The sequence below is a fragment of the Salvelinus sp. IW2-2015 genome, linkage group LG2 (assembly GCF_002910315.2).
Source record: "Salvelinus sp. IW2-2015 linkage group LG2, ASM291031v2, whole genome shotgun sequence".
Lineage (NCBI taxonomy): Eukaryota > Metazoa > Chordata > Actinopteri > Salmoniformes > Salmonidae > Salvelinus > Salvelinus sp. IW2-2015.
The window spans coordinates 30,539,227-30,556,726 of NC_036839.1; the positions used below are offsets into that span (position 1 = coordinate 30,539,227).

At 43.8% G+C, this 17,500-nt stretch overlaps 1 protein-coding gene across 1 annotated transcript in view; it reads right to left on the reverse strand.

Annotated features, from left to right (window-relative positions):
- The window catches only part of LOC111978087 (ecto-NOX disulfide-thiol exchanger 1), a 99,146-nt gene that overhangs the window by 11,780 nt on the left and 69,866 nt on the right, over nucleotides 1-17,500 (reverse strand). The window contains 10 exon segments of the mRNA XM_024007889.3: nucleotides 3,169-3,202; nucleotides 3,204-3,294; nucleotides 3,297-3,360; nucleotides 3,670-3,671; nucleotides 4,792-4,909; nucleotides 7,494-7,600; nucleotides 9,199-9,411; nucleotides 13,638-13,870; nucleotides 17,006-17,216; nucleotides 17,442-17,500. The exon segment at nucleotides 17,442-17,500 is cut by the window's right edge and continues 109 nt beyond it. Of these exon segments, the coding sequence (XP_023863657.2) occupies nucleotides 3,169-3,202; nucleotides 3,204-3,294; nucleotides 3,297-3,360; nucleotides 3,670-3,671; nucleotides 4,792-4,909; nucleotides 7,494-7,600; nucleotides 9,199-9,411; nucleotides 13,638-13,870; nucleotides 17,006-17,216; nucleotides 17,442-17,500 (1,132 nt within the window).

Consider the following 17,500-nt stretch of genomic DNA (forward strand, 5'->3'; position numbering starts at 1 on the left):
ACAGAGGGAAGTGCGAACAGCCCAGTACATCACTGGGGCCAAGCTTCCTGCCATCCAGGACCTATATACTAAGCGGTGTCAGAGGAAAGCCCATAAAATTGTCAGAGACTCCAGTCACCCAAGTCATAGATTGTTTTCTCTGCTACCACACGGCAAGCGGTACCGGAGCGCCAAGTCTAGGACCAAAAGGCTCCTTAACAGCTTCTACCCCCAAGCCATAAGGCTGCTTAACAATTAATCAAATGGCCACCGGACTATTTACATTGACACCCCTCCCCCCATTTGTTATGTACACTGCTGCTACTCGCTGTTTATTATCTATGCATAGACACTTTACCCCTACCTACATGTACAAATGACCTCAACTAACCTGTACCCCTGCACACTCAACTAACCGGTACCCTCTGTATATAGCCTCGTTATTTTATTGTTACTTTTTAGAATTTTTTACTTTCGTTTATTTGGTAAATAATTTCTTAACTCTTCTTGAACTGCACTGTTGGTTAAGGGCTTGTAGGGTCTACACTTGTTGTATTCGGCGCATGTGTCAAATAAAGTTTGATTTGACTTGATTTGAACACAGTTAGATAGAGAGACAGTTACACAACAGACCACAAAACAGTTAGAGAGACAGAGAGAGAACCACACAGTGCTGGGAGGACAGAAACAACAGAGAAGATGATGAACACAGAGGTGACACCAGTGGCAGAAGGTGTTAGTGTAGAGTAAGCAGGAACAGCAGTAAGCAGAGATGTGACTGTGTGTTGGTCTGTCTTGAGGGTAGGGGGTGTTGGTCTGAGTCAGGTTGAAAGGGAGGAATTGTGATTGTGGTGGACAGGAGACTCAGAATACATCAGACTGTTCCTATGTACTTGTGCTATGACCTTTTGCTAGTGAAATCACTGGTCCAAATACCTGCAGCTTGTGATGGCACTGTATTGTATTTATGCTTTATCAATTACTCAGTGGTGTAAAATATTTAAGTAGTCCTTTCAAGTATCTTTACTTAAGTCGTTTTTTGGGGTATCTGTACTTTACTTTACTATTTATATTTTTGACTACTTTTACTTCACTACATTCCTAAAGAAAATAATGTACTTTTTACTCAATACATTTTCCCTGACAACCTAAAGTTACATGATTTGATTTATCTTAATATTATAGAGTCATCTTCAGGATGCCCAGCCCACATTTTGAATGCTCAGGCAGGACAACTATTCCCTAGGTCGTTGCTGTTTGTTAGGTCTGCTTCCAACTCACACCCTCAAACACATAGATCCCCTGAACGCAGCTCACTCTCCAGATCCCAATCACCTGCATTCTAATCACCTGTTCACACACCTGTATGTCATTATCACTAGAGGTCGATGGATTATGATTTTTCAACGCCGATACCGATACCGATTATTGGAGGACCAAAAAAGCAGCGGCCGATTTTTTTATAATAATGAAAATTACAACAATACTGAATGAACACTTATTTTAACTTAATATAATACATCAATAAAATCAATTTAGCCTCAAGTAAATAATGAAACATGTTCAATTTGGTTTAAATAATGCAAAAACAAAGTGTTGGAGAAGAAAGTAAAAGTGCAATTTGTGCCATGTAAGAAAGCTAACGTTTAAGTTCCTTGTTCAGAACATGAGAACATATGAAAACTGGTGGTTCCTTTTAACATGAGTCTTCAATATTCCCAGGTAAGAAGTTTTAGGTTGTAGTTATTATAGGAATTATAGGACTATTTCTCTCTATACGATTTGTATTTCATATACCTTTGACTATTGGATGTTCTTATAGGCACTATAGTATTGCCAGTGTAACAGTATAGCTTCCATCCCTCTCCTCGCCGCTACCTGGGCTCGAACCAGGAACACATCGACAACAGCCACCCTCGAAGCAGCGTTACCCATGCAGAGCAAGGGGAACAACTACTCCAAGTCTCAGAGCGAGTGACGTTTGAAACGCTATTAGCGTGCACCCCGCTAACTAGCTAGCCATTTCACATCGGTTACACCAGCCTAATCTCGGGAGTTGATAGGCTTGAAGTCATAAACAGCTCAATGCTTGAAGCATTGCGAAGAGCTGCTGGCAAAACGCACGAAAGTGCTGTTTGAATGAATGCTTACGAGCCTGCTGGTGCCTCCCATCACTCAGTCAGACTGCTCTATCAAATCATAGACTTAATTATAACATAATAACACACAGAAATACGAGCCTTAGGTCATTAATATGGTCGAATCCAGAAACTATCATCTCGAAAACAAAACGTTTATTCTTTCAGTGAACTACGGAACCGTTCCGTATTTTATCTAACGGGTGGCATCCATAAGTCTAAATATTCCTGTTACATTGCACAACCTTCAATGTTATATCATAATTACGTAATAATTCTGGCAAAGTAGTTCGCAATCGGCCATTCCGATTAACCGATTAATCTAATTATCACACACTATTTAGTTCAGTTCTTTTTAACCCCATCACTGTGAGGTATTGTTTGTTTTGTGACACATGTCTTTCAGAGCTCTGGTTGTCCTGTAATTTACTCCTCCTGTGTATGATAGTTTTTGCCTGCCTCACTAACGACGTCTTTTGCGTATTCCCCGCCTGTATTTTAACCTATCGGATTTCCTGTTGTCAACCTATTGCCTGATTTCCCGGACTACGTTACTAGCCTTTTCCCTGCCTGTACCGTTGCCCTTTTGGACCCCCTGTGTATGACCTTCTGCCTGCCCCTGGACCCAGCTACCTGCCTCCTCCTGTGGTCCTTTACAATAAACACCTGCTGCACCCTGCACTTGAAACCAGCTCTCTGTCTCCCCTCGTGTTCATTACACTGTTAATGAAAATGTGTTTTCAGTCAACTTTATCTGGTAAAATAAGGGGGAAAAAATGCATAAAAATACACCAATCAATATACCGCATTGTCATCACTATTGCCTCTGATCTGGCGGACTCACAGGTGTAAACACAGGTGCAGTATGATACAGGCGTAGATGGTGGAATGTTGTACTGCTGACATGTTGCTGTAGCAGGTGTGTGTGGTGTTGTGTGTGTGTGTGGTGTGTGTGTGTGTGTGTGTGTGTGTGTGTGTGGTGTGTGTGTGTGTGTGTGTGTGTGTGTGTGTGTGTGTGTGTGTGTGTGTGTGTGTGTGTGTGTGTGTGTACCTGTTGCATGTTGTGCATGTTCTGCTGCACGCAGGTGTGTGTGGTGTGTCGGGAAGTGTTCAGGGTCGTAAGGGCGGCAAGCCTTGCCTTGCTCCTTCCTCAGCAGCTCCACCTCATTCCTGTAGGCTCCAGCTGCCAACGCAGAGAGTCATTCTCCTCCCTCAGAGAGGCCCCAGACTGGCCCACACACACCTGGAGAGGAGGGGGGGGAGAATGTTAGACACAAGACACACACACCTGGAGAGGAGGAGGGGAGAGAGGGTTAGACACAAGACACACACCTGGGAGGAGGAGGGGAGAGAGGGTTAGACACAAGACACACACCTGGAGAGGAGGAGGGAGAGAGGGTTAGACACAAGACACACACACCTGGAGAGGAGGAGGGGAGAGAGGGTTAGACACAAGACAACACAACTGGAGAGGGAGGAGGGAGAGAGGGTTAGACACAAGACACACACCTGGAGAGGAGGAGGGGAGAGAGGTTAGACACAAGACACACACACCTGGGGAAGAGGGTTAGACACAAATACACACAAACACACACAAATACACATATGCATGCATGCACACATACACACAAAGACCAGGGATGTTTTCCAATACCTCGCAAGATCTACCTATTGGTAGATGGGTCAAAATAAAAAATGCAGACATTGAATATCCCTTTGAGTATGGTTTAGTTATTAATTACATTTAACATTACATTTAAGTCATTAGCAGACACTCTTATCCAGAGCGACTTACAAATTGGTGCATTCACCTTATGATATCCAGTGGAACAACCACTTTAAATAGTGCATCTAACTCTTTTAAGGGGGGGGGGTTAGAAGGATTACTTTATCCTATCCTAGGTATTCCTTAAAGAGGTGGGGTTCAGGTGTCTCCGGAAGGTGGTGATTGACTCGCTGACCTGGCGTCGTGAGGGAGTTTGTTCCACCATTGGGGTGCCAGAGCAGCGAACAGTTTTGACTGGGCTGAGCGGGAACTGTACTTCCTCAGAGGTAGGGAGGCGAGCAGGCCAGAGGTGGATGAACGATTACACATTGGATGGTGTATCAATACACCCAGTCACTACAAAGATACAGATGTCCTTCCTAACTCAGTTGCTGAAGAGGAAGGAAACCGCTCAGGGATTTCACCATGAGGCCAATTGTGACTTTAAAACAGTTACAGAGTTTAATGGTTGTGATAGGAGAAAATTGAAGATGGATCAACAACATTGTAATTACTCCACAATACTAACCTAAATGACAGAGTGAAAAGAAGGAAGCATTTACAGAATACAAATATTTCTAAAACATGTATCCTGTTTGCAATAAGGCACTAAAGTAAAACTGCTGAATATATTTTCAAGCATGGTGGTGGCTGCATCATGTTATGGGTATCCTTGTCATCGGCAAGCATACCAATATGATAAAAGTAAATGGAATGGAGCTAAACACAGGCATAATCCTAGAGGAATCCTTTCTGAAGGTACTGTATACTTTAGCAGTCTGGTGATTTATGAGCTACAGTGGCCTGCCATCATTAAAAGGTATAAGTGATTAGGGGCTAAGGGTTAAGGGCCAAGGGCTAGGGACTATGCCAGGGGTAAGTTTGAGATTGGGCTCGTGCCTGTCCTACCATTTTCCTCCATGCGTATCTTCTTACAGGGGCTCTCATCCGAGTCGTCGTCAGACATCTCCATCTCCTCCTCCCGGCGAATCCCCATGATCTCCTCACTGTGGGCATTCCTCAGCTCCTGTCACATCACAACACAAGGACCCCTCAGTGTCTCAGTACTATACACCCAGCGATATGCCTGCCTAAAAATGGTTCCAACCAGACTGCTCCTGGTAATGTGTTATAAAATAAAAATGATATAGGTTGTACCTTCAAACGAGTCTGTGGTGGAAGAGGATCAAATTGCCCCTAGACACTGATCTAACATCAGTTTTGTGTTTCACTTCCCGACGGGTTATGGATAGGATTTAGTTGGGTAGGGTAAACTGATCCGAGATCTGCAGTTTGAGCGCTTCATTTTTTCACATGATAAAGACAGAGGAGCATAGAAAACATATCATTCTTCCAGCTGCTCTGATAACTAGAAGTGTCTCAGCTGTGAGGCTGTCTAATACCACCACTGTGAAATCTCTCCTCAGATAAAGTAAATATGCTTAGCCAATGACTCAGCTATAGGAGAGTGTGATAGAGTTATGAGAGGAGAAGGGAGAGAGAGAGGTTTAGATGCAGGGCTTTGTTATGTGTGACTGTGAGCACAGAAAGCCTCAGCTGCAGTACTGAACCAGCCAGAGCTTTTTTCCTAGAAGCTACAGTAGGGCATGAAGACGGAGGGATCCAATGGTGTTTAGAGCCGTATCTGATCTCATGATTTCTGCAGTATCCATTATCAGTTCATATTCAAACTGTAACTTCATACTACTGTCATGGAGGATGTTGATACATACATCAATAGATAATTAATTCACAGCCATTTGTCATTCAGATAATCTATGACGCTTCAGGCTGCAGTGTTACAGTAATTACTTGAACTACTTGAACACTTACCAAGCATACTACTGACCCTTAACAAAGGATTTCACAATTGTGGCATGCTAGCAGACTCACTCCATAGTGTGTACTGTTACTGTGTGTCGCTTCTTCCAAAGCAATGCCTTACCTCTGGTTGCTCTGACAATAGACATGGCATGATTCCTTTCTCACTGACTTGACTTAGAGACATGTACTGTATGAACATAGACGTCTTACAGTATGAATTAGGCTTGGGCGGTATACTGTACTGTATGCGTTTTTTTAATGTTTGGAAATAAATAGCCCGGTATGGTACAGGAACAGTATGAAGGCATGAACATCTGGATACCGCCCAACCCTAGTATGAATGGTCACATTAGGTTAACATCTGTCCTGATAACTCTGGCACCCACAGATAGGCACCCTCATATACCTGGTCATTACTTTCAATTCACTTCAATACATCGTCATAGTCTCCAAATGGCCAAATTAAAACCAATAATAATCTGTGTTTCTACAACCAAAAATATCTAGATTCCATGAGATTTATAGGATGTTTTTGTTTAGTTCTAATAAAAGTGATAACGAACATTTATACCATGATATTGTTGAATACTCGTTTCTGATTGGTTTGAAGGGCATTCTAGAGAGTGCATTATTTCCCTAGAACGCACAGTATCATTGTACGGTATAATCCAATGGCTATGAAGTTCATTCTTACATGTTCTATTTTTGAACTGCTTTTGAAAGCAAAAGTCGAATTGAAAACATTATTGGCAAAGTTGAATTCGATTTTCATAATAGCAAGCTAGGATGATGGTTTTGTTAGCTAAGGTAACATGTCTGTTTGCCTGGTTACCAAGGCAACTACTGTAGCTATCTAGCTAGATAGTAAACCTGCTAGCTAATTCAGTGGATGTTGTCACATTTCTACTGGCAAATTAATACATTTCTAGCGGCTAATATGTTAATTTATAGCCATGATATAAAAGGGATAATCAACTCAGGGCTCTATGCGTTCTATAGAAAATAATGCAACTCCGTGGAAGGTTAGTTCCACTCCACTAACACGTCGTGGAATACACTTTCCATTTCGTGCGCTATTTTTCAGAGAACGCATAGCCTCTCGTTGATTATCCCTTACGTAATGAATAATCCAGAAATGCTGACTCGTTGTACTCCCAATGAATTATTGATCTGTCTTAACCATGGAAGCCCCTGTTGCCATAGCACCCACTCACGCTTTTTGTACTATTTACAAGTGTGAATTGGAAATGTGTTTTTTGTATTTCCCAACTCTCCCTCAGAGAGCGGGGTCACAGCCAGGGTCTGCCATAATAAACAGGTTAAGTACCTTGCGTAAAGGCACATCGACAGATTTTTCACCTTGTCGGCTCAGGGATTCGAACACACGGTTAACTGATGATCTAACCGCTAAGCTACCTGCCGCCTCTGTGTGAGTGCGTGTGTACGTGTGCGTTTCATCGATGTGAGGAAAAAGTCTACGAATGGCACTGTAGAAGAGAAACACACAGCATCAGAAGATCAGAACAGCATGGCTGTCTGTCCATCTGTCTGTGTATCTGTGAGGCCACAGCAGTCTGTCCATCTGTCTGTGTAGCTGTGAGGCCACAGCTGTCTGTCCATCTGCCTGTCCATCTGTCTGTGTATCTGTGAGGCCACAGCAGTCTGCAACAACAGCCAAATGAAACACAGTAGGACTCATGTCAACCCGGCTAGAGTGTCTGTCTGTTAACCTGTCCTGAGGAGTCCAAACATGACAAGGAATAAGGGGGTAAGGAGAGAGTACCAACCTCACACTGCTTTCTCCAAATGTCTATGTTCTTGCGCTGCGCTTTAGAGAAATGGTCCCATGCCTTCTGCCTGGAGGCAGCGGTGAACACAGCCGTGATCTGCTCGACTTGGGGTGAACAGGGGAGTCAAGACAAGACAAGGCTTTATGTAGAGCTTAGATCCTACTGCACCACCCAGGCACAACAGCACACAGAGGAGACACTAGGGAGCTTCATCCTGCCAGCCTGGGTTAGTAGACCCCATTGCATTTACCTGTACCACCCACCAACATATCATTGCTGTGGGATGAAAGCTTCTTATCTCCAAAACAGAAACTTTTCAGGAAATGTAAAAAGACGTCCATATTTTGTCATTAAAGTTGGAATCTCATTTAGGTGAAACGTCTTCACGGGTCGGCCCAGGCACATTTGTTATTGTTTTTGTGTTTGTTATTAAAGGAAGAAAGGAGCATTCGGCCTCTTGGTAAAAAATATTGTTGTACATACTCTGCTGTTCTATCACGCGTGCAATGAAAAAAAAGTGTTTGTTGTTTAAGGTAACGTCTTTGTTGTCGTAATATCGCAAAAGGACGTGGCAGTTTCACCGCTATGGTTCCAGATTTAACGAACATACAATTATGAAACTTCAGAAGCTATTTTGAATAAATGTTCTTGGTCGTAGAGTCTTTGGAAATAATTGAGTTACAAGGTTTTCATCTGACAGCGATGATATTAAGAATCATTGGGTGGGTTGTGATTTTGACACATTGTTTTTGTTGGTTTGTAGAGCCTGATATGGTTAAATGCTGGTCATTGTATTACCTGGTGTCTCCTCCCCAGTGCTGAACAGTACTTACATCTCATACCTGCTGATTCAGTTCCATCAGGACTGTCAAAGACAACATTCTACAATGGGTGGCTGGCTTGTGATACTAAATGTTTTAATGGATAGAGTAGGTCTAGACATACTATTGAACTTACATAAAATGTGTCTTTAATTTGTCCTGAATCATTCCTAACTCTTTTAGGAAGTGACTGCAGTCATCACTATCCTTTCCTCCAGTAGAAGGTTGTCTTTAAAGTGTTGCTCTGTTCTAATTGCATACTGTCATATTCCTCTTCAGTAAACAACAGGAGGTTTAAAAAGTGTCACTATTACTACTGGACAAGTGCACTGTGACCACATCAACATTAAAACTACACCCCCTCATCATCCCCTCTTCTGGTGATTCTGGATCTCTGCACTTTTCATATTAAAGCAGCACCAGAGGACTATATAGCTCCGTTTTATTACCCGGTGTTGAACACAACAAATACCATTCAAAATAGCACCATTTAAACATTCATAAGACGTTGATGAATCTTGTTGTCATCTCATTGTCTTTCCAGATTGTATTTCATATAATTTCAATATCAGTCCGTACTGTACAGTGACATTGTTTGAGAGTGCCTGCTGGAGAGATACAGTTCTACGATGCCTACCTGGGAGTTAGGTAGATCAGCTGGTCCTCTCCTGTAGAAAGTTCAGGACACTGTACTGTACTTACCTCTGTCTGGTCTCTGACCTCTGTCATCCTCCCTAACTACTGGCTTATCACTGTACAGCTGTATAGAACAACTGGTCTTTAGTGCTATGTGAAGGTTCCTGTAGTACACTGTGTCTAGGAAGGGTTTATGAGAATAAAGTGTCACAGGTAGTGTATAGTGTGTCTAGTTAGATGCTTACACTGAGTCAATATGGCCAGCAGGGCATTTTTAAACGTCTCCTTGGCTAGCTCCATCTCCTCCTCGTGCTGGGCCTTCTCACTCATCAGCCTCCGGACGTGGCTATTGGCCGACTGGATCATAGAATAGAAGTTATTGGCCGACCGCCGGTTGACCTCACCACGGTCGATCCACGTGAACAGGACCGCAGTCGCCTCACTGAACGTATGGTCATCTGGAGGAGGATGATGGGGGAGGGGATTTAGGGTAAGGTTTTTAAACCGTGAAAGCCTATGAAACTGTACATTGGTATTCCTTGAAATGAACTACACTGAACAAAAATATAAATGCAACATGCAACAATTTCAAAGATTTTACTGAGTTACAGTTCATATAAGGAAATGTGTCAATTAAAATTCATTAGGCCCTAATCGATGGATTTCACATGACAGAGAATATAGATATGCATCTGTTGGTCACCGATACCTAAAAAAAAAAGGTAGGGCCGTGGATCAGAAAACCAGTTAGTATCTGCTGTAACTACCATTTGCCTCATGCAGGGCGACATATCTCCTTCACATAGAGTTGATCAGGCTGTTGATTGTGGCCTGTGGCATGTTGCCCCACTCCTCTTCAATGGCTGTGTGAAGTTGCTGGATATTTGTGAGAACTGGAACTCTGTTGTACACGTCGATCCAGAGCATCTCAAATATGCTCAATGGGTGACATGTCTGGTGAGTATGCAGGCCATGGAAGAACTGGGACATTTCAGCTTCCAGGAATTGTGTACAGATCCTTGCGACATGGGGCCGTGCATTATCATGCTGAAACATGAGGTGATGGAGGCAGACCAATGGCACAACAATTGGCCGCAGGATTTCGTCACGTTATCTCTGTGCATTCAAATTGCCATCAATAACATTGAATTGTGTTTGTTGTCCGTAGCTTATGCCTGTCCATAGCACAACCCCACCGCCACCATGGGGCACTCTGTTCACAACATTAACATCAGAAACCCACTCGCCCACACGACTCCATACACACTGTCTGTCATCTGCCTGGTACAGTTGAAACAGGTGTTCATCCGTTAGAGCACACTTCTCCAGCGTGCCAGTGACCATCGAAGGTGAGTATTTGCCCACAGAAGTAGGTTACGATGTCAAACTGCATTCAGGTCAAGACCCTGGTGAGGACGACTATCACGTAAATGAGCTTCCTTGAGATGGTTTCTGACAGGTGGCCCTTCTCAGACGATCCCGTAGGTGAAGAAGCCGGATGTGGAGGTCCTGGATTGGCGTGGTTACACGTGATCTGCGGTTATGAGGCCGCAGATCGTACTGCCAAATCCGACGTACTGCCAAACTCTCTAAAACAACGTTGGAGGTGGTTTATGGTAGAGAAATTAACATTTAATTATCTGGCAACCGCTCTGGTGGACATTCCTGTAGTCAGCATGCCAATTGTATGCACCCTCCCTCATTGTGTTGTGTGACAAAACTGCACATTTTAGAGTGGCCTTTTTCATCCCAGCACAAGGTACACCTGTGTGATGATCATGCTGTTTAATCAGCTTGTTGATATGCCACACCTGTCAGGTGGATGGATTATCTTGGTAAAGTAGAAATGGTCACACAGGGAGGTAAACACATTTGTGCACAAAAATACGCTTTTGTGCGTATGAAACCTTTTATTTTATTTCAGCTCATGAAACACTTTACATGTTGCATTTATATTTTTGTTCAGTGTATACTGCCATGTACTTTGAATAAATTATATTTCTCTTTCCTTTATGCTTCAGTGCACAGGAACAGAACAGCATGGGGAGATTAACTATCAGACTGTTTCATATCTTCTGAGTGTCTTTGGATGAGACAGTCTTCTGTGCATTTATGGGTTTGAATCAACAGAAACTAGTCATTGAGTGAGCATAGCCTTTTTAACAGTCTGTGTCTCGGTGGGCCTTTGTTGAGCGTATTCTTCACATTTGAATAATAATTGAAAAGTGCCACAGAGCCGCGTCCGATCGCATAGCGCAGAGTGAATTAAAAATCGTTTAATGAGCTCAATACCCACTGCAACACGACCTGAGAGCACACTGTCGCTTGGTTGAAAACACTTTTCACCGCACAGCTCTAGTGCTATTCAAAAGAGGCAGCAGAGTGCAATCATACAATCATATTATAGAGAAGTCACATGCACAACACAGGGAATAATGGAAGTCTATTTCCCCAGCCTTTTCAATGAATAATCAAAGCAAAATATCTCTCTGTGTTTGGCTCAGTGTAATGAAAACCTTCTTGGAGAACCTAACATCTCTATAGTAATAGCCAGTGGTGTAGTGGAGGGTAAACCTTTCTTTATTTTGTGCAAGCGTTTACCCACCCATCGCTTGATAGGTGTGTGACACAGACTCACACACATATAAACACACACACACACACTCTTGCTCGCCCTCTTCGCTCCCCTCCTCTCTCTCTGCCATCTGTTGTGACCAACAGTCAGGCAATCTCTAGTACTGCAGCCTCAGTGTAAAGGCTATAAACGTCCGTTCATAGAAGCAGCTGTATGTGAGTTTAGAGAGAGACAGAGTAATGCGCTGTAATGTGGTAATGAATATGATTAAGGTATTTACCCGCCTGAGAATGTAAAAGCATTAACCAGAGGCTGTTTGAATGAATATGATTATGGAGAAACAGAACACTTTCAAACACCGCTCTGAACAGAGAGCAGAGACAGTGGAACAGGGGGACAAGGAGGATCACACAGAGAGAGAGAGAGATGCAATATGAGCAGGAAAGCAGAGAATTGGAAAATAAATAAAGCATCAGCGATGGGAATGAGGAGACAGGACGACACACATTTCCCACCAGCGTGATGAAGAAATCTAGGAATTCTGAGCTCCAGGGGATGTGATGAAGGGAAGGGAGGGGTGTCCAATAAGGGGAGCACGACATCTCCCAGCCGTGACCCTTTACTATCATACGCTTCATTGAGAGATGATAGACAAAAATACTTTCTGCTTGTATCAATGGGACTCCTCCAATAGTTAATGTGACATGTCTGTTCTTACTGCCATAGGAAAAGGAAAGGGAGAGAGGGAGAGAGAGAGGAGGGAATTTTGATGAGGTGTTGTGATGCAGTTAGTTTCATGTCAGCACTCTCTGTCTCTGTCTCTGTCTCTGTCTCTGTCTCTGTCTCTGTCTCTGTCTCTGTCTCTGTGTGTCTTCTGTGTCGTCTCTGTCTGTGTCTCTGTGCGTCTCTGTCGTCTCTGTGCGTCTCTGTGTCTCTGTGTCTCTCTGTGTCTCTCTCTCTCTTCTCTCTCTCTCGCTCTTCTCTCTCTCTCTCTTCTCTCTCTCTCTCTCTCTCTCTCTCTCTCTCTCTCTCTCTCTCGTCTTCTCTTCTCTCTCTCTCTCTCTCTCTCTCTCTCTCTCTCTCTCTCTCTCTGCTCTCTCTCTCTCTCTCTCTCTCTCTCTGTCTCTCTCTCTCTCTCTCCTCTCTCTCTCTCTGTCTCTCTCTGTCTCTCTGTCTCTCTGTTCTTCTCTCTCTCTCTGTCTCTCTGTCTCTCTGTCTCGTCTCTCTGTCTCTCTGTCTCTGTCTCTGTCTACTGTCTGTCTGTCTCTGTCTCTGTCTCTGTCTCTGTTCTCTCTCTCTCTCTCTCTCTCGCTTGCCTCGTCGTCTCTCTTCATATTGAGCTGTATTGGAGATGCAGTGTCTGATCCCCTTTGGGCTTCTTCAGCAGAGAGAGAGAGACAGGTGGGATGCAGCCGGGATGCACCATGTGGGGAGACAGCGGGGGGGTTGGGAGCTGACTGATGGCTGATGAGATAGAGGGGGCAACAGAGTCAAACTCTCCTATCAGATGTCATAACACTAGCTCTCTGTCCAGGAAGGATTTCAGATCCACATATTAAGGTAATGCTACTGGGAAGGTTCTAATAACAGTGTTGAGGGTGTCATAAGGAAGGAAAATGATAACCATGACTGTATTTCTCATGCAGAGAGAGGATGTGTAGTAATCAGACAGTTCTAGCAGACAGTGGTTTAGATCTTACTTACCCGCTAGCACACACAGCGGGGTGATGGGAGAAATGATGGGAGAAATGATGATGATGGGAGAAATGAGAAATGAAAAGTTTATTTTTCTAATCTAACCATTTTCATATTTACTTACGTCTGACATTTCTTAATATCAATTTGACATGACAGAGGAATGGTACATTGCTCTAAATGATACGAAGACAATATTCATGAGAAGGTGCATTATAGATTATTCCTATACTGTAAATTAGGACGGGGTCTGTAAAACAGTGTGCAGCTCGGACCTTTACACACATTTATACACCACCATGGCCCGCCTGCAGCACACACACAGCGGGGGGGCAGCTGCTAGAGGCACAGCTGGACATAGTGCTAGAGGGTGGGGGTGACACACACACACATCATGCTCATTGGTCCACTCACCTTTCAATCTCTCCGCCAGCTGTCCCGCCTCATGCTCGGAGAAATGCATGATGGGAGGTGGCGAGGGTGGACGGAGGAAGTCTTCGTGGATCTTGCGTCGGTGTCGTTCCTCCCTGGCCAGCAGCCTCTGTTGACATTCCCACTCATACAGGTCGTCTCTGGCCTGAGCAAAGTCCACGTGCATCCTCCCTGAGTCCTTCTTATCTGTACTGGAGCGGATACGCATCCGTACCCTGGGAAACATGGCAGTTAGCAGTCAGATACATTAACACAACCATACAGATACATTCAACACACAGACAACACACAGACACAAATTGTGTATACAGTCATGTAAATCATACAGTCAAATACAATCAAAGTATACAGTATTACAAATGCCTACATTCTCTACACCACGTACACCACAAAGACCATTACAAACCAAAAGGACAAACTCTACATTTTCAACTATTCATAATGTTAAAATATTCTCTAGTCCTCCTCATGGCATATTCACATCTCCAGCCTGCATAGCTCGCGTCTATTTTCTTTCACTCCAGCCTGCATAGCTGCCGTCTATTTCTTCACCTCCAGCCTGCATAGGTGCCGTCTATTTCTTTCACCTCCAGCCTGCATAGCTACAGTCTATTTCTTTCACCTCCAGCCTGCATAGCTAAGTCCTATTTCTTTTCACTCCAGCCTGCATAGCTGCCGTCTATTTCTTTCACTCTCAGCTGCAATAGTACAGTCTATTTCTTTCTCTCCAGCCTGCATAGGTACAGTCTATTTCTTTCACTCCAGCCTGCATAGCTAGTCTATTTCTTTCACCTCCAGCCTGCATAGCTACAGTCTATTTTATTTCACCTCCAGCCCTGCATAGGTACAGTCTATTTCTTTGCACCTCAGCCTGCATAGGTAGCAGTCTATTTCTTCTCCTCCAGCCTGCATAGCTACAGTCTATTTCTTTCTCATCCAGCCTGCAATAGGTACAGTCTATTTCTTTCACCTCCAGCTGCATAGGTGCCGTCTATTTCTTTCACCTCCAGCCTGCATAGCTACAGTCTATTTTTTCACCTCAGCCTGCATAGCTAAAGTTATTTTTTCACCTCCAGCCTGCATAGGTGCCCGTCTATTTCTTTTCACCTCCAGCCTGCATAGCTACAGTCTATTTCTTTCTCCTCCAGCGCTGCATAGGTACAGTCTATTTCTTTCACGCTCCAGCCTGCATAGCTACAGTCTATTTCTTTCCTCCAGCCTGCATCGGCTACAGTCTATTTCTTTCACCTCCAGCCTGCATAGCTACAGGTCTATTTCTTTCACCTCCAGCCTGCATAGCGCAGTCTATTTCTTTCACCTCCAGCCTGCATAGTAAGTCTATTTCTTTCCCTCCAGCCTCCATAGGTACAGTCTATTTCTTTCACCTCCAGCCTGCATAGGCTACAGTCTATTTCTTTCACCTCCAGCCTGCATAGCTTACAGTCTATTTCTTTCACCTCCAGCCTGCATAGGTACAGTCTATTTCTTTCACCTCCAGCTGCATAGGTACAGTCTATTTCTTTCTCCTCCAGCTCTGCATAGCTACAGTCTATTTTCTTTCTCCTCCAGGCTGGCCTAGGTACAGTCTATTTCTTTCACTGCCAGCTGCATAGCTACAGTCTAACTTTTTTTCACCTCCAGCCTGCATAGCTGCCGTCTATTTCTTTCACCTCCAGCCTGCATATAAGTCTATTTCTTTCTCCTCACCTGCATAGGTACAGTCTATTTCTTTCACCTCCAGCCTGCATAGCTTACACGTCTATTGTCTTTCACCTCCAGCCTGCCATAGCTACAGTCTATTTATTTCACTCCAGCGTCCTGCATAGTACAAGTTATTTCTTTTCACCTCCAGCCTGCATAGGTACAGTCTATTTCTTTCTCTCCTCCAGCCTGCATAGCTACAGTCTATTTTCTTTTCCTCCAGCTGCATAGGTACAGTCTATTTCTTTCACCTCCAGCTGCATAGTCATCTATTTTCTTTCACCTCCAGCCTGCATAGCTCCAGTCTATTTCTTCTCACCTCCAGCCTGCATAGCTTACAGTCTATTTCTTTCCCTCCAGCCTGCAATAGCTACAGTCTACTTTCTTTCACCTCCAGCCTGCATAGCTACAGTCTATTTCTTTCACCTCCAGCCTGCATAGGTACAGTCTATTTCTTTCACCCTCAGCTGCATAGGTAGCAGTCTATTTCTTCCCTCCAGCCTGCATAGCTACAGTTATTTCTTTCTCCTCCAGCCCCTGCCATAGGCTACAGTCTATTTTCTTTCACCTCCAGCCTGCATAGCTACAGTCTATTTTCTTTCTCCTCAGCCTGCATAGCTACAGTCTATTTTTTTCCCTCCAGCTTGCATAGCTACAGTCTATTTTTTCACCGTCCAGCCTGCATAGCTACAGTCTATTTTTTTCCTCCAAGCCTGCATGGTACAGTCTATTTCTTTTCACCTCCAGCCTGCATAGCTACAGTCTATTTCTTTCACCTCCAGCCTGCATAGGCTACAGTCTATTTTCTTTCACCTCCAGCCTGCAATAGCTTGCAGTCTATTTCTTTCCCTCCAGCCTGCATAGCTACAGTCTATTTCTTTCACCTCCAGCCTGCATAGCTACAGTCTATTTCTTTCACCTCCAGCCTGCATAGCTAGCCGTCTATTTCTTTTCACCTCCAGCCTGCATAGCTACAGTCTTATTTCTTTCACCTCCAGCCTGCATAGGTACAGTCTATTTCTTTCTCTCCAGCCTGGCATAGCTACAGTCTATTTCTTTCACCTCCAGCCTGCATAGGTACAGTCATCATTTAATTTCTCTCTTCTGCTTTCAGTGTCAAACCTCAAAGGTCGCTGTTTTAACTCCTCTACAGTGTTCATAATGTTAATACATACTCTATTAAAACAGAATACTTTAAACTGCTGCAAACATATACAATAGTTATGCTGACCCCTGACCAGAGAGGTAGAGGATTGTGTCTATATGTTGTGTGTATAGTATAGCATTTGCATGGTATAGTATAGTATACAATACTAAAGCACAGTATAGCATAGTAAAGTAAAGCATACCGTAGTATAGTAAAGTATAGTATAGTAAAGTATACAGTAGTATATTAAAGTATAGTATAGTAAAGTATACAGTAGTATAGTAAAGTCAAGTATAGTATAGTATTGACCGGAGAGGTAGACAGCATTGTATATAAGTTGTGTGTATAGACATAGTATTGGTATAGTACTGACCAGAGAGGTAGACAGCATTGTATATAAATTGTGTGTATAGATATAGTATTGGTATAGTATAGTACTGACCAGAGAGGTAGACAGCATTGTATATAAGTTGTGTGTATAGATATAGTATTGGTATAGTACTGACCAGAGAGGTAGAGGGACTTGTCCACCATGAACTCCTCACTGAAGCGGATGTGACAGAAGTTCTTCTTGCTCTTCCTGATAGCGATGATCTCACCACACTGATCAAACACCTCCCTGACGATCTCCTCGCTAGCATTCTCCGGCAGACCCCCCACAAACACCGTCTTACACCCTGGGGGCCGCTCCCGTGTTGACGGAGGAGGCAGGTCTGGAACATCATACATGCTCTGGTCACATCTAATGGCAATTCTTGTGACCATATTACGGACAGTCAATATATGAATGCATTTATACTCATTTAGAAAAGCATGCAAGAGTGTGTACGTCGGTGTGTGTGTGTGTGCGCCCGTGTGTGTGTGTGTGTGCGTGCGTGCGTGTGTGTGTGTTTGTGTGCACACGCATGGGTGTGTGTTGGTGCGTGTGTGAGTCTTACTGGGGTTCTGAGGGAACAGGGTACAGCTCTGGCAGTGGATGATCTCCTTGATGATGGGC